Source organism: Theobroma cacao, chromosome 4 (assembly GCF_000208745.1).
Source record: "Theobroma cacao cultivar B97-61/B2 chromosome 4, Criollo_cocoa_genome_V2, whole genome shotgun sequence".
In the NCBI taxonomy this organism is placed as follows: Eukaryota; Viridiplantae; Streptophyta; class Magnoliopsida; order Malvales; family Malvaceae; genus Theobroma; species Theobroma cacao.
The window spans coordinates 18,918,666-18,943,356 of record NC_030853.1 but is presented as its reverse complement, the minus strand read 5'-3'; the positions used below and the strand labels follow the sequence as shown (position 1 = coordinate 18,943,356).

Sequence of the window (24,691 nt, the reverse complement as noted above, 5' to 3'; positions counted from 1 at the left end):
GTCCACATGCTTAAAATAAAAAATGGGAAAAACAAGCAAAACACTTGTTAGTCCCAAAGAGCGTGCTAGAGGGGGAATGAATAGCATTTTTGGAATGACACAAAAATTCTTTTCAAGTAAAGAGCTGATTAAGGGAATTTGAAAATGGAATTTTAAAGCCTGCTGGAAGAATAATTTAAGTGTTAAGAGTAAGAAGAAAATAAAAGAAAGTAGATAAAACACAATGATTTATAGTAGTTCAGTCTCTTTGACCTACATCTACTACCTTGATCTCCCAAAAATTTTCAAACCAATTCACTAAAATCAGTGGAATTCCTAAGCTTCCACCAAGCTTTTACAATGATTTTTTACAAGTTTAGCCACAACCTTTAACAATGGTTTTTCCCGAGATCAACCAAAAGCCAAAACTAATTTTTCTTAAGCTAAGTTAAAACCTACAACAACCCCTTATAGTGCCTTGTACACTCTAAGTAATCAAGAAATGAAGAAAAGATGAAGTACAATTGATCACCTCACTGATCTAAGATGTGTAAAGTTAAGCTCAAACACTTTTTCTAAGGATGGGAGTGAAATACACGTGTAAATAGAAAGATTTTGGTCTTCTAAGCTCAAAATCACTTTAAATGGCTTCTCACTATCATTTTTTACTGTTGGAAAGACTTTAAATACTTAAAAAATCACTTCTGGCCGTTGAAGATAGAAATTAACCATTTTTTGCTGTTATTTTGTCTTTTGTGCTTAAATTCAAATGTGCAGATAATGCTTCATTAACTGTTAAAGGCAGGCTTTAACCGATTAAGTCTTCTCTGACTTGCACACTGCTTCTTTGTGTTAACCAATTAACGACAGCTTTAACTAATTAATAACTTTGTATTTTCAAGCACTATTTTTGGCCAACCTCTATTCAACAGATTAATACTCCCTTTAACTAATTGAAGCTTCTCTCCATTCATCCTTAACTAATTAAAATGAGCTTCAACCAATTAAGAATTATTCAACTTTCAGTCTTTTGGTTTGGTGCCTTGGACAGTCATCAATATTTTGAATTTGAATTTTGACACTTCTTGACACTTTAACTTTGACCAGTGACCAATTAACTCTTTTAATCGATTAAAAAGCTTTTGTTTTGCATCCAACACCCGCTTAACTGATTAAACCTTGTGTTAACCAGGTAAGACATTTCTTTCTATTCTTAGTGTAGCACCCGTAATTGCTTTAATTGATTAAGTATTTGTGTTAATCGGTTAAGACTAATTTGTCTTCATTAAAGCTCTTTCTTCTTTGCTTGTTTAACCAACTAACCCATCTTGCAATTGAACAAGCATCTTGACTTGCTTTCAAATACCAAATATATTAATGAATTTAAGTTTTCTCCTACACACTTAAATAATATAATTAGACACCAATGAATAGGAATGTTTTGTTATCATCAAAAACACATAGCGTCAACATTCTCTCTTTTATTTTTGTTAATGACAAAACACTCATAGATCAAGAGTGTAATGTCTATGTTCAATATGAATGCTTTAAATCTTTATGCATAATGAGTTGCTCCCTCTTAGTTAAGGCATCTAGTTTTCTTTAAAGATTTACAATAAAATATTTATAACATCTACAGTAACTAAACAAGATATACAATATCCACAGTAGCTAAGCAAGATATATTGAATATCCATAATAACTAGCACATAATATCCAACAAAACTATAACTAAGCATCATACACAAAAATTAAATATGAAGACCTATCAAACTCTATTTAACTTAGTGTTCCTTCTCTCCTTTTCTGTCATCATTAAAAAAGATATTCAAAACTCCTCCTTAATGAGTGCATCTAGATTTTTCTTTAATCTTTAAATCAAACTTTAATGAATGGGAATCATAAGCACTCATACACCTAAGTCATACAAGCTTATAAATATAGTTCAATAACTTCAAGAGTCAAACTTATAACCATGTAAGAACAAATGTATGGGAGTTAAATCATTTTAAGAACTTGCCAAGGATAACTCAAATAATGTTCAAGCAAATTTAATCATTTTGTCATAATCAAAACTATAATAATTTTAAAGCTAACAGCACCATCAACCAATACAAAGATAGCTTCTTACTTGTAAGCATCCTAAACCTACACCTATACAAAAGTTTCAAAGACCAAGATCAAATCTTTGTTAAAGTCCATTGATAGCTACTTTGCATCTTGACACCAACTGATCAAAGGCACAATGTCTTGGATGCTCCTAGATTCAGGTGAGTTCCTCAATTTGCATGGTGGATAAAGTTCCCATTACTTTGAACCTTAGCGACTGTACCAAACTCCAATTCTGACTCATCATCACACCGCCAACTCCATTGCCATACCATGTTGAAAAGCCTTTCTTGTCCACTGAAGCAAAATGATCCTTTCTCTTTCATCGCTTAAGTCCTCGTACAACCTAAAACTGTTATTACTCAATACCAACAAAAGAATCCATAAAAGAAAACATCCCACTATCATTCTTGAGTTGTTCAAAGAGCCTTTTAGCAAAAGTCTCCATCCTTTATTGACATATCTCCAAGAAAACCAATAGACCATCACAACCAATCTTGGACAACCCATGTCTAATGTAGAGCTTCACTGTTACTCTTTAGCAAGAACTTTTTCAAATGACACTTCTCTTACTTTGACCCTACTTTCATCTCACTTCTGTCCCTGTCAACTTCACAAGCCACCCCCATCATTCATGATTCCTCTACCCCTTTTTATTCATGTTTCCCTTGTTAATCTCTTCCCTTCACTGACACCATAGGCAAACTGACATTGAAGGAAGTGGTGTCACATGATACCACTCATTTCTAAAAAGTTTTATTTGTTATATTATTAGTCTAGGGGTTTGTGTACTGAATATGTAGTTAATATATTAATGAACTCACTAATTTTTTTACAATTTTATAAGAAATGGGGTCAAAAACTCTAAGTAAAAGTGATTTATCAAAAAATAATTTAAGTACTAACAAAAAATTTTCTCTCTATAATTTAAGATCTTATTTAAAAAGTCAAAACCTAAACTACTCTCTTTGTCTAAAAATTCAAGTCCTTTCTCTTTTTGGTCCTTGATTGTGTTTTTCACTCTCTCAAAACAACTCATCTAGGTTTCAATTGTAAGTAATTTTCAATATAAATTAAGTTATTAAATATTGTATGTTTATATATTTTTTTGATTAATTTGATAGTTTGGAATCTTAAATATAATCTAGCTAAAATAGCATTGCATGTCAAATAATATCTTGAAATTATGAGTTTTTTTCTTTTTTTTTGATTTATTTGTAGATATATTATTTTATTATTTGATTTTTTATTTAATTTTATGTAATTTGTGGATGTTTATATTTAGTTTTAATCGATGAATAGAAAATGGTCATATTGTTAGTTGTTGAACTTGATAATTTGCTATTTAAGATCATATTTTATTTAATTCTAATATCTTAGTTTATACTAATGAGTAGTAATTTTTAACAAGTTTTTATACTTTTAGATAAATAAGTTATGTAAAGATATTTTAAAAGAAAAGAAATTGTCTCAAAGATTCAGAAATTTTAATGAGTAGATGAATGATTGTTTGATGGCATACATTGAAAAAGATGTATTCGATAGTGTTTACACTGATGCTAAATGTACTGTTTTCAAAATATGAAAAATCATCATGAACAATTATAATCATCTTAACTATTTTTTCTTTGAAATATTAAATAAATGTGCTAAATTTACATTTTCTTTAATTTAATGTTAAAACTTCTAATTTATGAATTTTAACATCTTTATTTTTTTTAATTATTATTATTATTATTTTTATGAGATCACTTAAAAAAATTTCTGAGTCCGGTCTTGACTAACACCCTCCCTGCACTCTTGGAGCCACCCCAACTAGGCCCCGAAACACACAGTAAAGGCTCCTACCTCAATCAGCAAGCTTCTCAATTCCCATAAAGCCGATCCAATCCTCCTTCCGATCCCCTCCCCATCCCTTACTCCAAAAGCTTATTGCTCCTACAACCCCCCGATTATTAATCATGTAGCACAAAAAGTTAATTGTATGCCTTAGAGAATTTTCAAAAAGGTTTATTTTTTATCGATTCTACAATAAATAACATTGTCCATGACAACAAGTTGGGACTTTGATTACACCTCTTTATATAACATATCCTTTTACTTGGTGCAATCTTAAAAGTTTCTTGACACCTAGTATTCCATCTTTGGAAATTGCTTGTACGTAACTTTTTTTTGAGAAGAAAAATCAGGTGCATATTGTTTGCTTCTTTGATTGAAGTTTCTACCACCTACACCTGGTCTGTATCGCTGTTTTTGGCTAACAAAAGCCATGTTTTGACTAAGTGAATAGGACTGTCACTTGAGTTCTCTGTTTTCATTGTTTCATGCCCTTGTAAGAGAGGTATGACTTTTCGAAATGACGAAGAGAGAGGCTTTAGCATGGTTGTGACAAATGCCTCATACTCCTGTCCTAATCTCCTAAGTAATTGAAAAACCTTTGTTTGGTCTGCTACAAATATTAGTAATATATTCAATAAGTGAGAGGTTACCTTTTCTTATTGTTTGAAGGTTTTGAAGTAAATAAAATTCCCTTTCTTGGGAGATTGTCTTGTTCAAAGGCATGGACTAATGCTTTCTAGACACCTGCTAATGTTTCAAGTGTCGAAGGGGAGCTATGCATATATAAAACTAAATTAAACTAAGAAACTGACATTAAAAATATATTGGGTGGGTTTGAATTAGATGCTGATAAATTGAATTCAGCAAGGATGCACTCACTGTATATATAGTAATTTTTTTTTAGTCCTGCATCAAAGCAATGACGGAACAAATAAATGCCTATATAAGTGTGTGGACGACGAACCTCTACTTGGTGGAATATAATTAAGAATTAAGATCTTCCTACATAGAGATGGGGCTTTTCTTTTCTAGAGTAAAAGGTGCCCTTCTTCCAAAACCCAAGATCAAACCCATTCTCCATATTTCTAAAAAGAATCCTTCTTTCTTTGTGTATTTTTTGCTAGCCTCTCACAAATTAAGAGAGTTTTGTTCAATTCATTAATAAAGAAGCTCAAATTGTTAGAACCGAACTGAAGATCAAGGTCATATTAGGTTTATGTAACTAATTAGTTAAGAGCTCGAACATTTTATTTTCGGATAAGAGGATTACAAACTTGTTTAACAAAAAATAATTATTAATAACATTATTATCTCACTTACAATTACCTATATCTTTAGTGCTTTTATGTATAAAGAAGCATTGTTTTATGTTAGCATACAAGTTTTTATCATGGTTTGAGTTCAAACTCACGAAGACCTCGTATCATTAAACGAATCAAATCATCATGGTTTGAGTTCAAACTCAAAATATGGTTGTGGTACTGCCATGTCGATGGTATGTGTTTCATCATTTATCTTATGAAACTTTACCAAATTATCAAATCCAATCATGTGAGTCGCCTGTTTACCATCATTGGAGAATGCTATGACGTGCGCCCTTTAATGTACATAACCTTTGTTCCAACCGCAAGTTTAGATTTTACTGCCCAATGTGCTCCAAGAAAGTAATTTTGTTGTCATTCTCCAATATAATTTTGTGATCTCTTCTTGCCATCAAATCGCAATATTGTCCACAATCCAATGTTTTTTGACCAAAGTTTCTTTTCATGCTATAAGTGAATTAAGTTCTTCCTTAAATCCAAAGAATGATAGGTAGTGATACCCCACACGAGAGGGAGAATTAAACTTGTCTAATCAAGCTTTTAAGAAGTGAAGATGCTTTTTTCTCTTTTCTTCTTTTTTTTTTTTCACGAAAACCTTTTCGACAAGTATCTAATAAATATTTAAATTTAAATATATACACTTATTAAACTTGGAGTTCAAATTAAAATTTTTAATTAAACTAAAATTAAAGGACATTTAACTTTTATCTTTGGGGTCAGACAATATTTTGATCTCCAAGATTAATCCCTTTTAGCTTTTTTTTTTTTTTTTGTATATTCAATACAAGGATTTATGTCCAAGGTGCCTACCTTGAGCTAGCTTTCCTTCTCATTTTCATTTTCTGTTCTTTTCTTTTGCTTTTTACCATTTACTATAATTTGGGAGAAAAAGAAAGCTGAATTTGGAATCTCTTTTTCGATAAAAAGTTAATATACAATCAATAGTAGTGTCTCGATCATTTCTTTTTTGATAAACTGGGACACGAGAGCGTTGAATTTGGAATATCCTTTTCAATGAGAAATGTGACAACCAATTAAGTAACGTATGAGAAAAAAATTGGGAGTTAGCTCATAGGAATTGCATTCCTATTATCTCTTATGAACGCTCTTACAGAATCCATCATACTGTTCAGGAGGGTTTTTTTTTGTTTTTTGTTTTTGGGAAAAGCATTAAGGATATCAAAGATCCCAAACTATGATAGATTATTAGGCAAGCATAAGGGCTACCCTGTCAATCGTTAAAAAATCTCGTCACTTGAGCTTACTGAAATGATAAGGATGGGTACCAGAGATCAATTAAAATTGTCATATCCACTTCTCTGGAATTATGTTGATAAGATGATTTATTTCTCAAGAGCTAGAATCCTACTCAAATCATGTAAATCCCCTAACTCTTTGGGCCAGATAAAAACAAAACTCGAAAAGCTCCACCTTCACCAGGCCATATTGAGGCAACAAGTCCTAGACAAACACAAAAGTTGCCCTAGTTTTTGGCCAGGCAAAATTGAGTGGCTAGCGAGGACAAGTTGGAACCGAAAGGGAACAAAGAATGCTAAACATATCTACAAATGCGGAGTCAAGCAAACAAAAACCAAATGGATAGCACACCAGCACCAGCAGCAGTGCCAACATAAGCTTACCATAGTCTGTCAAAGCTAACATGATTGAGGAAATAATTCGCAGTCCCCACCTTGTTAAAAAAAAATATCCTGGCCTGAATCAGAGAGAAGGGACTTATTACAAATCTTGAACCAAAACCACTCCCCAAGGGCCACACAGCCATTTGCAAGGGGGAGGGGGGGGGGGGGGGGGGTTCTAGAGGAAAATGAGTGCTTTCTTTGATTGCCCTCTGAGCACACCATGAGACCCCATGGGAGAGACTCAATCCCATTACTGATAATGACTTGTTTGTTCCTTTGCACGTTAGCTTTTTGTTGTGTTTTGCCAGTGATGTAACTCCAATAGTAACAACTAACAACTTAAAGCAAATGGAGAAAAAAGAAGTGAGTGGATTACATAAGTATGACTTGCTTTGACTATGTATGATTATTCAATAACTCCTTTTGAGCAAATCTAACAGGCTAGATATTTTTTTTTTCCACTAATGTCATCAATAATTGTCTACATATATATATACACAACACAAGCCTCGTACGTCTGAGTTTAGTTCTCTCCATTACTCTCCTAATACACGTACATTTGACAAATTGAATAGTGATTAAAGATAAACCACCCTTGCTACATAGTCATTAGAAATTGAACTTAGCAGAACTTAATGAAGATGAGCTGCAAACAATTTCTTTGATTATTTCAAACAATTAGCTCGTTAACAGATCAAAATTTCAAAAAAAAGGGTAGAGTGCTCAGCAGCAGTCACTTTAAGGAAAGCAGAAATGTTCCCTAGTCCAACTTCAGGGGCGAAAAGAATTGCAGCAGGGGATTTTGAGATCAGTCCACAGAAACAACAAAATTTTGATATAATGCAGACAGTCAAAAAAGTAGTCACCGTGTAAAGACAAATGAATTTTTCAGTGCTGCTTGAAAACAAATAAGTGCTAACCTCAGCAACTGTACGGGAAAAAACACTGATTTATCTACAACTTGCACGTTCTTTGAACATGTCCGTCATAAAGTAAGCCGACCGGAGAGGCACCTCTTATTGGGATTACTTGCTCAAATTCTTCTACGTTTATAAGTACAAGGTTAGTTGATTTCAATGCTTAATTAAGTTTATACGATAAGTGAACAAGATTGCCTCTAAAAAAAGATTTTGTTTAATTTACTGCGAGGAATCCCACCTAGGTGTTTGTACTGGTTTCAAGTAATACTACCAGTTAAGCTTAAAGACTTAAGGTGACCCTGTTTTCACGTTTACTTTGATTTCCTCGATGTAAATGTCAGTATCCTATGAACAATCGTATTGAGATGTTGATAGGGCTAAGTGATCATGTACAAAAGTGCGAAGAATTAATTAAATGTATCTGGCATGAAAAAGCAAACAAGAGAAGGAAATGTGGTGCTCTTTGATGCTTTTTCCCATGTTAACCAAGAATCCCTATTGGATGAAAACTTGACTATTAGTTTGGAAAACAAATGGAGCCACTAAAAAGTTTTCAACGTCATTACCTAAAAACCGACAGTGCATCAACCAATTTTCAGTGACTTTATGAATATGATATAAAATATATGGTGTTAAAAACTGATTATAGCAGAAGACAAATTGTTCATCTTGCTGCAATGATAATTTCTTTTTCATTTCGAATTTGTTGGACGGATTAGATTTTTTGATATGAATAAACAAGCAAACACGTCCGGAAGGTTACCGAATCCTATGCCTTTGCTAGGTGCACATCATCTAAACTAAAATGCAAATGATATATTTAATTTAATAACTTTCTTCCCTTCTCTTTTATTTAACTTATTTCACAAAAGAAGGAATCATCAACCTAAAAGGTGATTTACCACGCGCATTCAGTGGGTGGGAGGGGGGGAAAGGTGGCTGAATTACATTACCAAAAAAAGTTTAATATTAAAGCTTGATATCTGTTTAGGTAGGAAGAAAATGTGAAACATTAATAAAATAACAAAGATTATTACATCAAGGAATTCGATTTTTGAATGGATGAGATGGAACACCTCCAATGAATTCTGCCTGCTCTAATTGCTTGTATTAAACTAATGTTAGAAAAGATGCAGCCGCAGAAAGGAAATTCAAAAAAAAAAAAGAAAAAGATTTCTTTGTTCTTCTGTCGGGTAAGAAGCTACTAAGTAAATGTGACACGATGATTATCCAGAGAAATCAGTAATGGAATTTTAAAAATTTCCATTTCGGCCTACTTGGCATATTGTTAACCACTAGTTTTGTACAATGACAGATATCTAAACCGAAACAGGGATTCAAGAGAAGTCGGCTCCATTGACAATAAAGTTCACCAACATTTCAGTGAATTTGGGCTGTTCTAATCAAATTAAATACTTCCCTAACTTTATCTGAATTTAATACAAATACAACAGCTGTTACAACTTAGAAGGAAATAACCTTCTAATTATAAAGCAAACTCATGAAAAATAGAATGTTTTTGGAGTCTTGACTGCTGTTCCCCTTGGGCCAACATGGGCATGCCCCCCCTCTCACGATAACAAGCATTCGCCTCCGAAGTAAGCCAGCCCACTCGGCTGCATGGAGGAAAGAGCATTTTTTCTTTTTCTTGTTCTCACCTTCTACAATGGATCAGGAGATAGCCTTCTTGTTCTCACCTTATATCATTTTGAGTATGGCCTCCGGCCAACTTAGCATGTATTACTACCATTTTCTCTTTTTTGTCTTTTATTTTTTTTTTTTGGGCTTTGGATTTATTTTTCAGATTTTGCATCCTCAAAATGATGTAAATTGGCAGAAAGGTAAGGTAGAGTAATTAGATTGCCTTTGGGAGTTCAAATATAGATTTAAATTTGAATCTTAAATCGTTAAGTTTCAAATATTCTGAGTTGGAATTCATGAATTTGATATTTTATGTTTGAATTATGAATTTGGAATTGGAGATCTTAAACTTTTAAGAAGGGTGGGCGTTACAATTGGCTTTGTGAATTCCACAAATTCCTTTGAAATCCTAAATTTGGAGTTAAGAATGCCTAGGATTTCATCAAATGCCAACCATTCGTATCATTGGAAATCCAAGAAAAGGAAGAAGGAGAACACAATCACCCTGTTTTTGTTGTTATGCATGATCTCTATCTACCAACCTTTCCATCTCAATTATCTAGTGAATGAAGATATTTGAAGATTCTGCTCAAGACCTTTGTGACTACATGAAAGACAATACTACTAACCTTGACTCCAAAAAGGTTCAATCAAAACCACAAAACAGCATATGATTTCTACAAAAATTCTTATGTTTTTGCACATGTGAAACTAGAAATTCAATCACCCGAGATAACCTGCAGAGAAATTTATATAAATCTTTTTTTTTTTCTGCCTTACATATTCAGAATGGAAATTTATATAAATCTTCTTACAGAAACTTTTACATATAAAGGATACCTCCGCCATCATAACAACTAAGCTTCATTTAAATAAACATCTAAAAAAAATGTAAATAGTAGTACTAATCTAACCGCTGCCACCACCAGCAGCAGCGGCAGCTGAACCACCCTGACTCCTCTCATCCGCCTCACCATCTGTAGGTAACTCGCACCGACAAAGCGGACAAGTAGCCCTTATTCTCAACCATGGGATAATGCAATCCCCATGGTAATAATGCAAGCAAGGCAACCCTTTCACTATCTCCCCTTCTTCAAATTCCTCAATACAAACTATACAGCAAAACCCATCATTTTCTATTCCAATCTTAACCTCCACAAGCCTTTCCACTACACTACTTGCAGCCGGACAACTTCCATTGACCACAACCTCGTTTTCTCGAAAATCGCTAGACGACTCGTTGTCGTTTCTAAGATAAATATTAGATAGATAATTCACATAGTCGGGCTCAGGATCAAAATTTTCAACATTCCCCAAATTGAAAAGCAAGTCTATTTCCATTTCCATTTCCATGCTCAACTGGTGAAGATACGGAGACAGATGAATACCTGACTGATTTCGACCAGACTTGAATTGTTCTGGTGGTTGGGTACTTCTGAGTCCAAATCAAAACCTTGGGCTTCTTCACAATCTGGATGACACTAACAACTTGAAGTTCATGCACCTGGGAATTCTCTCCTTCACGTAGCTGACAGATTTTGAATCGAAACCGGTTCCCGACCCGGATCTCCACAAGTGGTCTGCTGGCTGTTATTAGTCATTTTGAAAGACCCTGCTGTCTATATCAGACATAGACTCAAAACCTAACTGGGGGCACGGGTTTTAGACCGTTGGACTCGGAGCAATTGGGTGTTCGCGTTTGGGTTGGTTCTGGGTGCGTTGTTGAAGGTTGTCAGTGCTTGAAAATTGAGCCATAACCACTAGTTCTTTAAAGGGGAAAGAGGATTTTTGAAATTGTAAAAATGTATGGTTTGTTAGGAAATATGTGGATATTTATTGTATTTAATGATATTCAATGTATTTTTTTATATTTAATGTCTTTATTTATGTTAATATATTTTTATTTTCTGATTACATTTGGTGTATGTATATTCTTATCTATTAAGTTCTTTCTCCTTAATTTTATAAATTCATTCCTCATCCACCTATGTGTGTCTATAAATAGAGGCATTGTAGTTAATGGCAGATATAATAAAACAAAAAATAAAATAAAAGATCTTCTTCCATTCTTATTATTTCTCTTTAAAAGTTATATTTCACAACACGTTATTAGCATGAGGCTCTAACCAACTAAGAAGGTAATTTTTTTTAATTCTTCAATCATTTAGATTTTAATTTTGTATACCGTCCAATTGGCCTAAAGTCGACAACGAAACTTGAGCCTCCTTCCGTCTCCTAAAGCAACGGTTGGCCCCCAAGACACTTGAAGTTGTTAATACAAGTGCAAATGGGAATCACTAAGAAAAGTGAAGATGTTTGTTTGCTTAATAGTGCAACGACACATGCCATACTTCGTGGCAAACACTTTTTCTTAAGTGTAACATTGCACAAGGCAAATGTCCATACAATATCAAGTCTCGTTGAGATTATTAATGGCTCCAAAAATGTGACAATTGTTTTGCCAAATGGCACCATCTTGCATATCGAGGATGCATTGCTAAGTAATAGATCGAAGAGGAATATACTTAGCTTCAAAGATGTACACTATAATAGATACCATTTTGAGACAATTCATAAGCAAAAATAAGGAATGTCTCTACAACACTTTTTATAAGATAGGCTAGAAACCATCCATGAGAAGCTAGAAGTTTACTATAGGATTGTATTGTGTCTCTATTAGAGCTGTTGAATCCTGCACTACCATGTCTTGGAGATTGGTAAATCTCGATGAATTTGGATTTTGGCATGATTGTCTAAGTTACTCGAGAGTTACGATGATGCGTAAGATAATCCAAAATACTAGAGGACACCCTTTAAAGGATAAAAAGGTTTTACTATCCAAAGATTATACTTGTAAAACCTGTTCACAAAGAAAGCTCATTACCAAACCTTCTATGACAAAGGTAAATCTTGAATCCGCTTTATTCTTGCAAAGAATCCAATGTGATATCTGTGGACCAATATAATTAGCAAGTGGTTCGTTTCGATATTTCATGGTGTTAGTGGATGCATCTTGAAGATGGTCCCATGTTTGCCTGTTATCTAAGCTCAACGTCACCTTTGCACGTTTACTTGTGTAGAGTGTAAAGCTTCAGACACATTTCCCTGATTATCCAATCTAGAGCATAACGATGGATAATGCTGGTGAATTTACATCAAAGAGCTTTGATGCGTATTATGCTTTTTCTAGGAATCGAGGTTGAGCACCCGGTTCGACATATTCATACTCAAAATGGATTAACAGAATCTTTGATTAAGTGCATCCAAATTATAGCTTGCACTCTATTATTAAGAACAAAGCTCAACTATTTAACATGAAATCATGTTGTTTTGCATGCGGCAACAATAATTAGACTGCATCCCATTGCTAGTCTCCTATACAGTTGGTTCTAGGCTATGAACCAGACAGTTCACATTTAAGCACCTTTGGTTGCACTGTGCAGGTGCTTGAAGCACCGCCAAAAAGGACTATAGTAGGTCTTCGGTATCTTTTGGGCATTTACATTAGCTTTGATTCACCATCCATTATTAGGTTCTTGGAACCAACGACGGGTGATCTTTTTAACACCAGATTCGCGGATTGTCATTTTGATGAAACAGTATTTCCACCGATTAGGATACTTAAGGTTTCCATAGTTAAGAAGCATAAACCAATTGAGATTTTCTCCTGGAATGAGAAAAATCTATCCCATTAAGACCCAATAACTTCTAAATGTGAAAATGAGATGCAACATATAATCCATTAAAATGTAATTGCCAATAGATTTCCTGACGCATTTAATGATGCAACTAAGGTTACAAAGTTTTATATTCCAACTATGAATATTCCAGCTAGGATTGTTGTTCTTGAAGAACAGGCTGAAATGGATCCAAAAGTATCACACTTGAAGCGTGAAAGACTAATAAGATCGAAAAGACACTGTTTCTCAAAAATGAAGGGGGAAGAATAGGAAACCACTTCAGAAGAGCCTAGTGTTGAACTTGCTCCAAAAAAACATATTGCCCTTAAAGAGGCATGAATCTGTGAAAAGACCACTGACCTTGAGAATATTGAGATTTTCATTACATATTGTAATGAAATTTGGGATTGAAATGAGATAATCATCGATGATGCTTTTGCACTCTCAGTTGCTCATGAGATTATAAACGATGATTATGAACCGCAATCTATTATCAAATATCATCAAAGGCATGATTGGCCCAACTAGGAGGAAGCAATCTCGGCTAAATTAGCTTCTCAAGCTAAATGAAAGGTTTTTGGGCCTATAGCTTGAACCCCCAATAATGTAAAGCCCGTTAGATACAAGTGGGTCTTTGTTAAAAATAAAATGAGAAAAATGAGGTCTTGAGGTATAAAACTCAACTTGTTGCCCAAGGCTTCTCTCAGAGACCTAGGATTGATTATGATGAAACATATTCACCTATGATGGATATAATTACCTTTCATTTCCTTATTAGCCTAACAGTTTCTGGAAAACTAAAAATGCGTCTTATGGATGTTGTGACGGCATATTTATATGATTCATTAGACTCTGATATTTATAAGAAAATTCTTGAGGGATTCAAAATGCCGAAAGCATACACCCCTGTAACTTATTCTCAATAAAGTTGCAAAGATCTTTATATGGGTTAAAGCAATCCTGTCGTATGTGGTATCAGTATTTAAGTAAGTACCTAATCGAGGAAGGGTAAAAAATGATCTTATCTGCCCATGCATGTTTGTTAAGAAATCTGAAACCAGATTTGCTATTATAGCAGTTGATGTCGATGATATAAATTTGATTGAAACTTTAGAAGAGTTCTCTAAAACTGCTGAATATTTAAAAAGGGAGTTTAAAGTTAAAGATTTGGGTAAAACCAAACTTTGTCTTGATTTAGAGCTTGAGCACAAGCATATGGAATACTTGTCCATCAGTCAGCATATATTGAGAGATTGCTTAGACCTTTTAATATAGACAAGGCTCACCCATTGAGCACCCTTATGGTTGTAAGGTCTCTTGATCCCTAAAAGAACCCGTTTCATCCTAAAGAACTTGATGAGGAGCTACTTGGTCATGAAGTACCATATCTCAATGCAATTAGGGCCTTGATGTACTTGGCACAATGTACGAGATCGATTATCACTTTTGCAGTAAATTTGTTGGCACATTTTAGTTCTAAGCCAACCCAGAAACACTAGAATGGAATAAAACATATCTTTCGTTATCTCCGAGGAACCATAGATTTGGGATTATATTATTCCAAGGATTCCACTAACTTTGCTCTAGTTGGATACGTTGATGCAAGATATAAATCCGATCTGCACAAGGCTCGCTCTCAAACTTGTTATTTATTTTGCTATAACGGCACCATCATTTCTTGACGCTTTACTAAGCAAACACTGGTAGCTACTTCCTTCAACCACTCTAAGATTATTGCTCTATATGAAGCAGGAAGAGAGTGTAATTTTTTTTAGATCCATTATAACACATATTCAAAATCTTGTTGTTTAACACCAGTTACAAATTCTCCCATTATAATTTATGAAGATAATGCTGCTTGTGTTACACAAGTCAAGGGATGAGGGATGATATATTAAAGGTGATAAGACTAAACATATTTGATCAAAATTTTTCTACACTCACGAACTCCAGGAAAGTCGACAAATTAACATTAAACAAATTCGATCCACCAATAATCTTGCCGATCTTTTTTACCAAATCATTACCGACGTCAACATTTGAGATATTAGTATATGGCATTGAAATGCAGAAGGTTAACAAAATGAAAGATTAATTTGCACCAGAAGTGTCAATATGGCTTAATTAAGGGGGAACAATTATGGACCATGCACTGTATTTTTTTTTTCCTTTGGACTGGTTTTGTCCCAATGGGTTTTTCTAGCTTAAGGTTTTTAATGAGGCAGTAAATGAACATTCAAGGGGGAGTGTTATGAAATATGTAAATATCCATTGTATTTCATAATACCCAATGTATCTCCCCATATCCAATGTACATATTTATGTTGGTACATCCCGATCTCCTGGGTATATTTAGTGTATCCAATGTACCTATTTATGTTGGTACATCCCTATCTCCTAGTATATATACATTCATATCTACTAAGTTCATCCTCCATATTTATGTAAATTCATTCCTCCTCCCTCTACGTGGGCTTATAAATAGAGGCATTGTAGTTGATGGTAGATATACTAAAATAAGAAATGAAATAAAAGATCTTCTTACATTCTTACTACTTCTGTCTAATATTCTCTTTCAAAGTTATATATCACAACATGGTTTTAATTCTTTTTATTATTTTTTAGTGGATTTACCTATTTTATATAGATGGGGTTCTCATAATGTTAGATTTGGTTTTGCAATGTTCCACTTGATCCCAAAAGTTGTATCTCTCCTTTTCTAAATTTATATTCGTTAAGGTTCAAGTGATCAGGCCCAAGGTTCGAAGGTCGAAAGGACATGCGTCCCACTGTCTTTTATTCACGCTCTTTACTCATTATGATTTCATAGACATAATTAAACTTAATAATTTTGTATACAAATAATAACACAACACTATGAATAACATTTAGAAATTTTGTCATTAAACTTGTCAAATTCGCTTAACTCATTTAAAACATGTTTAATTAATTGTATTATGATAAAACTCATGACTCGCTTATTATTTATTTAATTACTTGTGTAAATGTGTCTATCCGATAAATTTATGTTCAATTATGATCCTTTTAAACTTCTATATAAATACGTTTTTTATTATAATTAACGATGATGGTGGTGGATTTTATTATACTTGATGAATATTATTATTTCGTTATAATTGTTTTTATAATTTTTAGTTTTAAATTTACAAAATTATAAATTATATTTTAGTTGTAATTATATACATTTTAATTTAATCATATTAATCATGTTTAATATATTAATTTTGTTTAAAATTTTAATCATGTTACTTATGTTAGGTGTGTCGTGTGTATTATATTTTAACAGACATCTTCGTATTGGTCAAGGAATACATATTGTAATTCAATGCATGCTTCATTGCATAACAATATGTGATAGAGGTTTTCTTTCATGTTAGTACAAAAATAAAGAGTTATTAAATACTAATTGGATGAAGCTTATGGAGCATAAAACACCTTGTAAAGGAATTGTAAAGTTGAAATAATTATAAAATCTTTATGCACCAAAGTCATGTTCCAAAAATAGTTCGTGGTCATTGTATTGTCAAGACAGGGCATTGACAATATTCAAAGACTAGAACAAATTAAGCCTCCTTACTTAGGAAGTAAGCAATCGATTTCATATATTGAAATATATAAGATACTTAAAGATAACATATGGGTGCTTGTTAGAGAACAAGTTCACTGAACATAACTCGCTATGAGAACTCCATTTACTAGTTCACTCAAGTGTCTATGGAATATGTTCTCATGTGATAGTCGTACAACTAATACTCGGACTTGAGACACCAGGTCATCTTGTATGGGAAGTGGCATAATTTGATTTCACCTTTATAGGTTTGGAGGCAACTAAATGTCTAAATAAGGTGCTTTTAGGTATGGTATGAAGCATGCGAAAATGAATGAGTACTTAAGAGAGGATTCATTACATGAAGCATGCGAAAGTGAATGAGTACTTAAAAGAGGATTCATTACCCCAAATGATAAGAGAGGACATATCTCATTTGTTTTTAATTTGAGGTTAATTTGTATAAAGTCTTTGGCTAAAGCATGATGAGTTTGAGGAAAGTTGGTTTCATAAATTTATAAGTTTAATCATGAATCACAAGAACTAATATGAAATGTCATAAGTAGACAATGAACCATACTTAATAACATATCCAGAATTTGTACTTGATGTATTGTCACGACCCGGCACTCCCTTCGAGCCCGTGACAACCGCCGCGAAGTCTCGATAAATATTCATTACCCGGTATGTCAACCGAAACCTTGCAAGACTCTTGCATCAGTTTTCCACTTCCCCTATGAGCAATAGTTACTAAATATCGAGTTTTAAGAGAATATAAACTATTTTAGATAAAAAAACAATCAAAATAAAATTTTGACCACGTAGGGGTATTTTGGTCATTTTTACTTGAAAATTTTGAAACTTGATAAAAATACAACGTATGGTAGAAAGATATCCATTTTCGATTAAAAATAAATTTTTGTAATCTAAATCATCCATTTGGAGTGAAAAGTTTGCTAATTAGACTAAATAAAAATATTCGATAATATATTCCATTTTCTTATAAAACAATTTTTATAGAACTATGCATAAATAATTTTTGTAGCGTGAGAACAAAATAAATTCATACACATAGTGATACAGTAAACCATGTATTCAAAATTATCCTACAGTGGCATATGGACCCCGAGATAACCAAAAGTGTGCTAGAATGTAGACCTACGATTTCCAAGGAAGTAAGTCCAAAAGAGATCCTTGATAAAATCGACTGCCTACAGATTATCCTGAACCTGAAATGGTTAAAAAAAAATGGTGAGTTTTCATAAACTCAGTGAGTAAAGAAAGTCCGTCATTAACATCTAAAGTCGAGTAAATAGAGACAGTTAACTTTTCATCATACCATAATCCACAACATTTTGTACTTGTTTCAAATCATATATATAAAACAACACATTTCATTATAATACACATCTCGCCTTATAATTTTCTCAAAAACTTGGCTCGTGTCAAAAATCATACTTGGTGATATCTTGGCCGAGGCATTCAACCGGGTCCGCCAAGGTTATTAAGTTAACAACTACTCATAAAAACATAATTTAGTCATCCCTTGGCGTTGGCAGAGTTCATCCTCAAGTGGTGGTTCAACGTGAAGTGAACTCTATCGTACCTTAGGAGATATCCTCCGCGCCTCTCATACTAAGGTAAATATAACGAAGGTTTACCGTGCCCCTCTAATAAGCTGGTCCACAAAAACCCGCCTACTGCAGTGGCTAATTAAATAACCCACTAATCAATAAAATTTTGACAGCATAATGTGGCTAACATAATACTACCCAGCCTGTCAAAGGAAAACAACAGTTTATATATTTCACAACTCAAAAACCCAGCCACATATGTCATCACGTATCAGTTCATAAATCATCAATTCTAAACATTGGTACGTAAACTTAAATATATAGACAACATCAAAGGTTGGTCTCCACATACTCTCATTTTCAAAAACATTATTGAATTGTAAAATAATTCATAAACCTTATTCCTTATATCGATTACTAGTCATAGAACATAAAATTCATTTAGGTATAATATTCTTAAAATCATAAAAACGATTGTAAAAATACTTTAGATGGATAAGATGAACAGTGGTTACTCACTTTGACGGGAATTTACAACACTTTTATTCTTGATCCTCGGGTGCAATACCTTTGCCCTTATCCGAGGGCTAACCACCTATACATAATGTGTAACAGGAAATTAAATATATTTATGCTAAATTGTCACAAAACTAATCTATGTTCTATATGAATGCATGCAATGAAATGGGAGGTGTTCGACCTATCGCGCACTATACACTATTTAATCGGTCTAAACGTCCAATTCGATTCCAATTAATTTATTGCACTTCCAGTACTCCCCAAAATTCCACACACTTCAATAAAAATCTATTCTAAGTGCAATTACCAAAATATCCTTCATTATGGTGCAAATTGCTAACTAACGCGAGTAAAATTTTTCGGTACCCGTTTTCGATTTTCGGTATTCCTAAGCACCAAATACATCTAAATGGCATGAAAAACAACCAAATTCATCATCAATCCTCACCCATAAAATTCAGCCAAGATAGGTTCTATAATGGGCATGTGGATTTCTTGCTTAATTTTCATACTAAATGTAACTAAAAACCTAAAAACACTAAATTACTTTGAAATTCAACTAAATTCATCACCAACTTTCTCTCTCTAAATTTGGCCAGCATATTGCCCCTCATGAAAACTTGAATTTAATTCATGGAAAATGGAAAAGAATGCATGGGCAAGATGAATTTCAAGCTTAATATTAAAAATCTTACCTTTAGTCACCAATTTCTTGAAAATTCAATAATTTTTTCTTAGTTTTTCCTCCCTAGGGTTTTTCTTTTCTTTTCTTCTCTTTTCTGCAGGTGCTGGTCGGCCTTGAAATGCTGAGTGGAAGAGTGTGGACTGGTTTTTAAATGACAATATAAAAATATTAAAGTTTTGACACATGTCACCTTTTTATTGGTCTACTTGTTTTAACTTAATTTTTAAGCCTTTTCTCACCACCACAAATGCTCTAATATTTATCCATAGCATAAAATAATAATAGGTAGAATTCTGGAGCTTGACAAATGTCAGGTGGTGTAAAATTACAATTTTGCCACTAGGATGGTAAAATTATCATTTTACCGCTATGCTCTGAAAAATATCGAAATTACAATTTGTTTTCACTTCTTAACCTCAAATCATACTCCAATACTCAAATCATACTCTAATAAGTCAAATGGGGTCAAAAAAATCTTTTCTAAAAATTTTCATTTTGTCCCCAAGTAGCAAATGACCATTTTACCCCTGGATAGTGAAAATTCCGATTTGACTCCAAATTGATCCTCGAACTCTAAATCACCATATTAAACCATTCTGGTACTTTAATATCCTTAATTTCATCTCAAATTTTCTATTTGATCTAATTCGAGGCTTAAATCAACTTTGTTGTACCTTTAGGTACAATACCTACTTTTGTAAATTTTTCGGGACTCTCCTAGCATGCAATCATGCTATCATCACATGTATGTCATGACAAGTATTTTATAAAGTTCAGCTTTACATGTATCATGCTGACCGAACTCTCCCTGTGTACATTTGCTTGCTTACAACATATATAGTTAAGGAAAACAAAAAGTTGAGGTGCCTAAAAGATATATTAGGTAATTTGTGATTTTGTAGAAACAAGAATAAAGGTTTTTTATTTACTCGATGTGTTTTTTGTTTGTATTAGGATTCTGGTTTCTCAAGCGTCAAAGGTGGTCCGCGAACAATACAAAACTTAAGAGAATGATTCCATTTAAGTTTAACTGAAGAGGTTTGCTTTCTTAAGCTTTTTGTCCTGTTTGATATTGCATTGCCTTTCATTGCTTTGGTGGTCAGTAGACAGTAAATATGTGTTGGTTTTTTGCAGCACTGTGTGTCATTGGTGCATTCCCTGATCAACAGCAATTTAGATGCGTGGCAGACAAGGCAGTACGATTATTATCAGAGGGTTTTGAATGGAATATTGTGATTTAAATTTAGTATGATGTCACATTATTTTTTTGGTAAAGGTAGGACTGGTGAAGATTTTAACAAGAAAAGATACCATTGTATGGTTTAAGTATATTTGGTTCACTATGCAATGGCTTTAGAGGTTTTTACAAGAGATTTTTTTGAAGGGGGGAAGGATGATTCATACCTGTTTGTGGCCTGTCTTTCCTTGGTTTGAGGAATTTGTAATTATATCGGCATAGAAAACTGCAGGACAACTGAAGGCAAAATCTACTGTAGCAGAGTTGTCTTCAGTTTTTCACCTCTCGTCCTCCAATCATGAACTCTGTTGGCTGTTGGTGATGAAGTTACCATGAGTTGGTATAGAATAGTTCTACCCATCTTGGACATTGCAGAATGTACAGAGTGATTTTGACATGGAAAATACATGAGACATGAGATGGCTTTCAAATAGGTCTTTGCAGGTCAAAATTGCAGTTACTGCAAATCTTACACGGGTTTGCCATCGAAAGCAGCCAACCATTTATGATGTTGTACATACAACATTTCTAATTAAAGACTATATTTTTACGATTAGAGGATGGCGAGATGGTCCAAAATCTATTCTGGTTTCATCTGTTTGGCGGCATGTCCTCCCTGAGTTTAATTCTCCCTTACATAGTTTCTGGGTAAAGGGCTGAACCAAAAAAAAAAAAGTTTCTCAATAAAGGATGCTTGATTGTATCAATTCATTATGGATTACCTTTTCATTTGAAACTCATATAGAAGGGTGCTGTTGGCATTGATATTTTATTTGAGTTATCGAATTCTTCCATTGAATGAAATTTTGGTATGTTGTTCAACAAACGAGTTTGTTCTTCGTTCTTAAATTTTAATTTTTGGATTTTTAAATTGAGTTAATTTGTTGAAATTTCAAATGATCCACTCTCAAGATAAGTTAAACTTGATTATTTTGTATTTCTTTGTTTATATTTATATATGTATTTTCAAATCATTTATGGTTATAAATATATAAAAATTAGAAGTTGTTGCTAATTGAATGAGTTGGAGTCAATGATGATTGATAGATTAGTTGTGAATGTGAAGATTAATTTTGAGTAAAACACATTTAGGAAAAGAAGACTAATTTTGTAGGTTGTGAATGTGAAGATTAGTTGGATAGATTCATTTAAAAGTACGTAAAGAGATTAACATGAAATATGATATTTTAATATTTAAGTATTTTAAATGTTAAATTTCAAAAAAAGTATTTAAAACAATAAAAAATTAATCATGACAAAAAGAGTAAATGTTATAATCCTATAAACATGAATTAGTTTGAAAATAATATAAAAAATTCTTTTGGTAAGGAGAGAGGACACGTTGCAATAAGTGAAGCGGAATGCACTAAAGGCGATAGAAATGAAGATTGGAGCAATCTTTGAAGCATAAGTGCTTTGGTAGCAGGCGGTGAAGTATAAGAAAAGGTGGAGAAAGCAACGGAGTCAAGTGGATGGGAAGGGCTTAGTAAAGAGAATAGTTGGAAAAGTTTTGAGAGAATTTTGAAGATAATCTTTGTTGGGTTTCTAATAATTTCTCCCCCTCCCTCCCAACTTCCAAGGCACTCATATTTATACTAAACAAAAGCACTTTCTTAAAAGTAGTTGGGGAGAACACATTCAATCATGGGAGAACATGCTTGTCATGAACGAACAGTTAAAGAACGATTTATAGGATATTAAGAAAATGACAATGTAGTTGGGCAATGGGCATAAGTTTTGGGTAATGGAGTAGTGACACTTGATAATGCACCACGTGTATTCTTAAGGAAGAAAGAAAGAAAAAGAGGTAAAGCACATATATTTCAATGAAAGGTTAAGAGAAAGTCCTCTTAACTATCTCCATATTTAAGCCATTAAGCCATGCTCTTTATAATATCCCAAATATGAAGGTAACTCATGAACCCTACAACTTGTTCTGAGTTACTTTCACTTCCTCGTATAAATAGCTTTTTCATGCTTATTCCTGGGCACTTTTGCACATAGAACGCCCTTGAGCACTTTTGCGCTTAGAACGCCTTTTGGTGCTTCCGTGCTTGGAACGACTCGAGGCGCTTCTCCACTTAAAACACCCCTTGACGTAGATTTTTCTATAACACAATACTTCAAAAATAATAATTAGTCAAAATTTGGCATCTATGATAACTATATAATATAGAGTTATTTTGGCTTAATTTTGATAATAATTTAGCTTAGTTCTTGTAATAATGCATAAAAATTAGTAGGTTTTATTTAATTATTTTAAATTAGTTAATTTAGATGAGTCAATCAAATCTTAGTTAATTTTATACTTAATTTGGTGTTAATGTGGTTAAGATAGGTTGTTATTGATTTATTTGTGCTTTTGTAGATATTTGATGAAAGAAGAATTATAGTGAAAGAAGAAGAGCAATTTTGAGATGCAGACTTTCACTGCACATGTTTCGGTATTTGGCTATAACTTTCTCTACAGAGCTCTAAATGAAACGATTCTTGAACCATTAGAAAGATAAGAGAAAAATATATAACTTTATTTTTTATTACTTCACCTAGTTCAAGTTGGAAGGAGATCAACAATCTTGTCAAAGTTGACACATTGCAGCAGTCCTAAAGCAATTATGATTTCTGTTAATTAATTGGACAAGGCTGCGACCCACGTAGTCTAATGAAGAAATTGCAACTAAAATTAACTTCTTTCTTCATCCAACTTGGCCTAACTTCAAAGCCATGTAAAAACAACCTTTCGAAAAATCTTGAGGAGAAGAGAAAAAAAAGAGGAAAGAACGAAACACCGGATTGACAAATGAGAGTCAAGCCACAAAGTCATTGAAGTTAAAAAGAATTTGAAGGATTCAAAGAGATTTGGAAATCAAGAATACAATTCTTGGATTTTTCTATCATTTTGTTATTTTGTTATTTTTCTTAGTTTGATTTGAATGTTTAAACTTTATTCAATGGTGATGTGTGACTTGATGAGGAATAAATTGTTAATCTAAGATTATGATTGAACTCAATCTGTAGTTCGAATTATTTATCTCTCTTTTACTTATGTTTGATAGATTTAAGTTGTTATTTTATTTTTTTTTAATGCTTCTAGTTGACAGGCCACCAATTAGATTGAACTTGAAACCTAGGTTAAACCTTGACGAAAGAGATTTAGGTAGACCTTGAATAGAATAACGTATGATCGAATACACTTAGTTGATTAGGTAGTTTGATTTGCATGTAGGGTAGACATACACTTATAAGCTATACGTAGCCAAAATTAGAGCACAAACTTAATGAATCTTTCTTCAATATAATTTACATAGACATATAGTAAATTAATTGGGAGAGATATTTGTATGAGAAACTCAACAAAGACTTGTAAATAATTTAAGACTCTAGGTTAGCAACTTAATCCATGAAACTGAGTTAAAAGAGAGAAACAATATTCAATGAAGTATTGAGGAATATCATAATCTTAGGTCTAGTAATCACTAGAAGTAATTTTGTTGATATATGAGTTTTAATTATTAGTTTATTAGTTTCAAATCTTTCTTTTTAATTTTAATTGTTTAGATAAAATTAGGGTGTGTTAATTTTAATAGTTAACAGTAAGGATTAATTCAATTCTCTGTGAGATCAACACTCTATTCATCTCTACATTATCTTTACAATACATATACTTACGTGGGTAGAAAATTGAACAACAATCTACATTTTGCCCCCTACATAAAAATTCTTATAAGGAGTTTTATGCATAAAATAAGAAAATGCACATTAAATAAGCAAGGTGACGCTTTTATATATTTTTGTTTCAAAGAATAAAGAATGGCTTGCAAATTTATGCATTTATTATTATTTTTTTGTTGTTATTATGCATTTCGTGCTTGGGAACGTCCGTAGGCATTTTCGCCCTTGGAAGGCCACTGGGTGCTTTCACGTTTGAAATGCCCTTAGGTGGCTCCGAGCTTGGAATGCTCTGGGCTTTTCCACACT

The 24,691-nt window shown here is 33.1% G+C and overlaps 1 protein-coding gene across 1 annotated transcript; it reads right to left on the bottom strand.

Annotated features, from left to right (window-relative positions):
• On the bottom strand, positions 10,169–11,249 carry LOC18601808 (E3 ubiquitin-protein ligase RING1-like). The gene has a single exon (XM_007032876.2). The coding sequence runs from the start codon at positions 10,801–10,803 to the stop codon at positions 10,360–10,362; it is 444 nt and encodes a 147-aa protein (XP_007032938.2). The 5' UTR covers positions 10,804–11,249; the 3' UTR covers positions 10,169–10,359.

Bases quoted from the DNA above. Each gene is read 5' to 3' on its own strand.
- LOC18601808 (XM_007032876.2), bottom strand. From the start codon at position 10,803: ATGGAAATGGAAATGGAAATAGACTTGCTTTTCAATTTGGGGAATGTT.